At 31.8% G+C, this 6,759-nt stretch overlaps 1 protein-coding gene across 1 annotated transcript in view; it reads right to left on the bottom strand.

The window, feature by feature from the left end:
* Window positions 1-504: 504 nt before the first annotated feature.
* Window positions 505-6,759, bottom strand: part of LOC123012158 (protein bassoon-like) — a 14,651-nt gene continuing 8,396 nt past the window's right edge. Inside the window, exon 2 of the mRNA XM_044409987.1 lies at window positions 505-1,143. Within this exon, the coding sequence (XP_044265922.1) occupies window positions 532-1,143 (612 nt within the window). The 3' untranslated portion in view covers window positions 505-531. The remainder of the gene's footprint in view (window positions 1,144-6,759) is intronic.

Genomic DNA, 6,759 nt, shown 5'->3' on the forward strand with positions numbered 1-6,759 from the left:
TATGTATTGTAAAGCTGCAGTTTTAAATTCACCATTACTTAATATCCTCTGGGCTCCCACTTCGCGGTACTCATAACAATCAATTGTTAATAGTAGTTCACTAAATTTAGCGTTATAAGTACAACAAATAGGGAGAACTACTCCATCAAAATACTCCAAGTCGAAAATGTCTGTAGTAGGGATGATTTCTTTTAATAAGACCAGCAATTTTCWTTTTTTTTCTGTATTAGATTTTTTCTAAATTTTTTAATACCTTCTTCAAGAGTCAGCAAAACTGGTTTATCATTAAAAGATGAAGACGAAGTTTCAAGTGGTGTTTTTACAGTTGATGACAATAAATTAGAAGCAATTTCAAAGTCCCTTTGCTCTGATGTCTGCGCTGTGGTTGTTTTATTAAAAATTTTACTTGATGTGATGTTCCAATTATCATCATCAGTAGTTGTATTTTCAAATAAAAGAAAAAATTAACACTATAAAAAATAGAAAATAAACACTAACTACCACTAAACACTAACTACCTATAATAAAAAATTAAAAATTAATATTATTTATTGAGGTGTCGCAGATGCGTTCTTCTTCCACCTGTTTCTCGAGGATGGAGGTGATGGCTTGACGCCTCTTTTTAATTTGAGCCAATTCTCGGTTCATCCGAGCCATCACCTCCTCTTCTTCGGTATTCAGATTTTTCAGAATTTCTTGGGCGAAGCTTCGGTTACGTTTAAGTCGCTCGGCTTTCTCTTCCAACTTTCTTTTAATCCCCCGAAGCTCCACCCGAAAATATTCTTCCTCAACCAATTGTCTAAACTCCATTTCGGGTTGAGTGGGTTGTTGTTGTGTTTCTTCCGTCTCCTCCTCCTTATCCACCTCAACCCTAATGAGGTTGAGGTTTTTTCTTCCTGCTCCTATGCCCTTAGTCGGTTGCCCAGGAGCAGGAGCAGGAGTAGGAGCAGGAATAGTGTTCATCGCTGGTTTAATAACCTTATCCTGATGCACGATAATTTTTGGTTCCTCCACATTGGTAAATATTTCCTCCCACTCATCCAAAATTGTGAAATCTTCACCTAACCCCAACAACATCTCTTCAAATTCCTTTTGACCCGCTGGGGTCTTTTCGGGGGCAGGTGTTAAGAGATCGATAATGATCTGCAAAAAATATAAAAAATAAAATAATATATATTCATTAAAGTTAAATTATATTACAAAAATAAAATGTTTATATTATATTTTTCAAAATTAATCAAAACTAATTTAAAAACTTACATTTTCTTGTGGTTGTGGAGGTAAGGGTTTCCTCAACGAAAGTTGAGAACGAAAGTTTCCCCTCTTTATCTGTAAGAAATATAAAAAAATATTAAATTCAAGTAAAAAATGACAAATATATTATATTTTTTGATACTTATATTTGTTAAAAATAATTAAAATCAATATCAAAAACTTACTTTATTTGCTGAGGTAGTGGGTAGTGGGTAGTGGAAATATGCAAAAGGCGAATTTTTTATTTCGTTTAATATTACAACAGGCTAAATCCCCTACCACAAATATTGGGAATCCCCTGATTTCTGATTTCATTGCTATTTTTAGTTCATGATGTAACCATTATTTTTAGATCATGATGTAATATTTATCCAGTATAAATAAGAGGGTGTCAGCATGAGTTTCAACAGTCTTTGTGCAATCCCCGTCAAGTAAAAATACAAGTTGTGGTTAATTCATATAATTATTGTGATAAATAAGGCTCGGATTATATGCACGAAATATTCGTAAAATATGCGCATATATATGCACGTATTTTTACAAAAATATGCACAACATATTAAGAAATATGCTCCAATATATGCCAAATATGCATCGATATGCAAAACTTTTAACAATAAAAAATCGAAGTTGAGATAAATTTTTATCCTCGAGTACACTAAACTTTGTATTTTCGGCATCTTGAACTGCACACGATGAACAAAAGAGAATAAATAAATTGGTTTTGCCTCAGACAAGCCATTTTAATAACCTAGTAATTAAGCCTTTCTAAGAAATCTGTACTTTTCAGATCAGATCACTTTAAACAATTTTGCTAAAATTCATTTACAGGCAACTACTTATATTTTATTACATAAAGTGTTTAGAATATATATATATATATATTTTTTAATGGCAACCCACTAAAAATATATTTTTTTCATGAAGGTCATAATCTAAGGGATTACAACTATCTATTTCATATTGAATTTAAAAAAAAAATAAAAAATTATATAAATCTTAATTTTGACAACAAAAATCGAATAACTCAAAAACAAAAAAAAATGTTCTCAAAATGAGATCTTTTTTTTTGTATTACATTAATTTTAATTATTATCTTTTGGAAACAAATGGAAACATTCAGCAGGATACTAATTTATTGCCGGTTGTTTTCTCTTTAAAATATTTTGTAATTGGATCATTTTTCTTAAACCGTCCAATTTTTTTTAACTTGAACTGAAATTTTTAATAGGAAATTTGTGATTTGAATCAAATATGCAGTATTTCCTAAAATATGCACGAAGTTGCCAAAATATGCATTTTTTATTTGGCTTATTTTAATCAAAAAACATTAGATATGCATAGGAAACTTACAGTTTTGTTGATATACCTCTTATAAAACAAATATGCATTTTGCATATAATCCGAGCCTTAATTATCACACTATGTAGCATAATAAACACGTACTTATTAATTTATTTAAGCGATACTTTTTTAAATTAATTATCATTTGATACATCTCCATGTCTTCTTTTAAACGTTTTAAATTTAATAAATGTAACTTCAACCGATCCGCGTACATTTTTGTTAGGTTATTCTTTTTCTTTCGCAACTTTATGGTTGTTGTTGTCGTTTTCATTTTTCTAGGAGGCTCACTTTGCACTTTGAGTCGAACGTCTCGTCTATTTCTTTCCGTTTCAACTTCAACTTTTTGATTATCACTCATTTTTCATGAAAATGAATACAGCTGAGAGATGAATCAGTAATAAACACACACAGCGCAGTTCGCAGCTTTATAAATGCATCTTTATGGGATCTAAGAAGGCTAAGGCGTTAGGGCTTCACTTAATGAGTCACAATCTAAAAACAGCAGTGACTCATCGATCCAAAAATAGCAACCATATCAGGTGACTGCCACCCTAACGTCATGATCTAAAAATAGCAATCACAGCAGGGGATTCACATAATTTTCAATGTGGGATTCCCTAAAGTGACGCATGCGCAGACAAATTCTATGCATGACATCATGATCCAAAAATAGCACACAATTCTCAGAATTTGGAGTGGGGGATTCCCGGAATCCAGGAGTATGATCCGGATTTCACGAACCAGGATCCAGGAGTGGGGGTCTAAATTCCCTGAAATGGCGCATGCGCAGATGAAGTGAATTAGAATCAGCACAGCTTAACTACTCATTTTCATTTAACTTGACTTTTGTCAATGCAAAATAAATGGCGACACAATTCGAATTAGTTTAATAATTGTGAACTAAATTTTCATTTCGCTTTCTGTAAACCGGCTCCTAAAGGAATTTATCTTGAAACTACGTCTAGTTTGCAATCCGATAATTTACGATCCTGCCTGCTTGCGGTTAGAATGGTCGGCATCCACAGCAGGGGCTGGTTTATTGAAGCGTCATTTTCACTTTGTTCGACTGTACACAAACTGCGACTAGTTTGGGAAACGAAATTTTGGTGTTGGAGACTGTTGGACCTAATCGGCATATTGGGCAAAGAGTAATTGCAAGGGAAGTGGGAATAAGCCAATCTTCTGTTTCTAAAATCTTGAAAACTAATAAATTTCATCCCTATCACATGCAGTTAGTGCCTTGAACTACGAGACTGACTTCCCTCGTAGATTAGATTTTTGTTATTTTGTTTGGTAACAATTGGAAAATAATCAATCATCCACAATTAATTTTTAAAAATTCAACGGCACCACCTAATTAGGTACTCTGACACGACACTAATTAACAGTTGAATTCAATAGCCACGCAGGCGCATTTTGTCGGAGAGTAGTATACGAGTAGCTGTGCCGATTCTAATTCACCTCATCTGCGCATGCGCCATTTCCGGGAATTTAGACCCCCACTCCTGGATCCGGGAATCCCCCACTCCAAATTATGTGTGCTATTTTTGGATCATGATGTCATGCATTGAATTTGTCTGCGCATGCGTCACTTTGGGGAATCCCATATTGAAAATTATGTGAATCCCCATTGAATTTGTCTGCGCATGCGTCACTTTGGGCAGTCCCACATTGAAAATTATGTGAATCCCCTACTGTGATTGCTATTTTTAGATCAATAAGTCACCACTCGATGAATCACAGTTATTTTTAGACTGATGACGTCGTAGTTATTTTGAGATCATGACATAATAATTCTAAGTAAAATAACCCCGTACCCCTCACCTCTTAGCTTCCCTACATTTGTTCTATATAAACGAGGAAACACGCTTAATATTTAATTCAGTTTTACTTCATCTACGGTACTATTCACATCAGTACGAATTAAATATTATAATATAAATTTACTATTTTTGCAAGAAAAACGTAATTTGAACAAAAATTTAGAAATGGGATCATTTGTTAGCATAAAAAGTATTAAAGTTGATGAAAAGTTTAGTGTAAATTCATTTAGAAAAAATTCAACAATTTATGGATTGAAAGTTATGGTGGATTGTGACGAGTTTTCTACTATATTACCGCATTTTTTATTATTTTTGTTTACTTTAGAAGGTTTCATTCGAATGTGTGATGAAATGTGCTATTATACAACTTTACAACATCATCTAATAGGCGTATCCATTTATAATGACCTTGAAGACTGAATCGTTTCCACATTATATTTTTTAAGGTGCGATTAACCCTTTCTACAATAGAAGCTTTTTTAGTACTAAAAACACTGTAGTGATGAATTCCATATTGTTTCATTAAATTTTGAAAATCTGAATTATAACATTCTTTTCCATGATCGGTTTGTAAATTTTTTGGTGGTTTGGATAATTTTGTTAAAATGTTTTTCATTGCTTGAGTGACATCACTTGCATTTTTTGATTTTACTTTTTCACAGAATACATATTTCGAAAAACAATTAATAACAACAAGTATATATTTGAAACCTTGATTTTGGTTAGCAAAAGGAATCATTTCCACAGACCTTTTATTATAACTTTACGTCTATTAAAATTACGTCTTACAGGCTTGTGTAGTTCATTGACCACATCTTTATTAATTGATGATTCTCGGAGTTGATAAGAAACTCGTCTACGTTTCATTTCTCAAACATTTAAACTGCTAAGCTTATCGGAATATAGTGCAGCTACACGTCCGTATTGTACAATGACAACTAAACATGTTATTTAAATCACATATTTTATTATGCTATGATATTGACTTCACGTAATTCTTCAATTATGGAAACAATTTCATTTGAGTGATTTGTATGACCAGCTATTTGAGATGCTATTTTAACAAACGAAGTCGTTCAACAAGTTTATTAGGGTCATCCCAATGCACATAATCTATTTTATTTCTATTTACTTCTTTAAACATACCTCCACCCGTTTTTGGTGTTGAAGTTGAGAATGACGATAGCTTTTCACGTAATAATGGAGCAATAATTTGTTTATATTTTTTTAGATCTTGAACTAACATTTCGATCTTGCGGATCAAAGTTTCTCTTATATGCGTGGGTTGTATGCTATATATCACTATAGTTATTTAAGTCCTTATCAGTATATATCTTATTGCGATATTTTCTAAATAACAATTCATATAATCCAGGTGTAGCTTCATACACTTTATTTTTTATAGTAATATTTGCATCTTTAAAATTCACTTGCTCTGATCCAACAAAAAACTTGTCTTTACGTGTATCATATCTTACACCGAACCTATTGTCAAATTGTGTATTTTCTTTTCCATGCAACATATCTTCAATGTAATGAATGTTCTTGCAATTCAGTATCTTGTTTCTGATTACTAATTTCAGATTTATTATTCATATTAAAAACATTTTCAAAATCACTGTTTTCGAGTGTTGATGTTTGCTGGTTCGAAACTTTATCTTCTGCAATTGCAAATGGTAAAGAATCATTTATATCAATGAAAGGATGGAATTTCGCTTTAGAATAACTTTCTGTTTTTAAATTATCATTCTTTTTTACTCCATCTACATGTAATTTCTTTGCAATTGTTATAAGTTCGGTTGTAATCGGTAAAAATTTACGTTGTTGATTCAGCTCATTCGTTTTAAGGCTAATTTTTGTTGAAGTTGTTTCCGTTTTTGTATTAATTTTTTTTTAATGCGATTGTATTTTGCAATGCCTCTGTATTCATATTATTTATAAATTACCTACTAAATGCACACACTAAAAGATATTGTGTAAGATGATGACTTCACAATAAGAACGTCAAATTATAACTAAATTGTAGTAAAACCGTGTATTGAGCTTTTATTTGTTTTGAGGATCAATAAACAAATCAAATCCTATTCATTATTAATATCGCTATCTTTATCTATCACTAAAAATCCATAATAATTCTTCCAACACATTGAACACATTTCTTTGAATTTATCAAATGTTACATCAACTAAACTAACATATTACATAAACCTACTTATTATTTACATAACTTATTTACAACTAAACTACAGTGATGTTCCTCATCAATTTGGGATTGGAGGAGAGCGCTTATTGCCCTCCTCCTCCTCCTCGTCTGCTTCAGTTCTTTTTTCAGATT

This window comes from Tribolium madens, unplaced genomic scaffold (assembly GCF_015345945.1).
Source record: "Tribolium madens isolate multiple individuals breed KSU strain unplaced genomic scaffold, Tmad_KSU_1.1 Scaffold_19;HRSCAF=116;Tcas5.2_LG9, whole genome shotgun sequence".
NCBI classification, from domain to species: Eukaryota; Metazoa; Arthropoda; class Insecta; order Coleoptera; family Tenebrionidae; genus Tribolium; species Tribolium madens.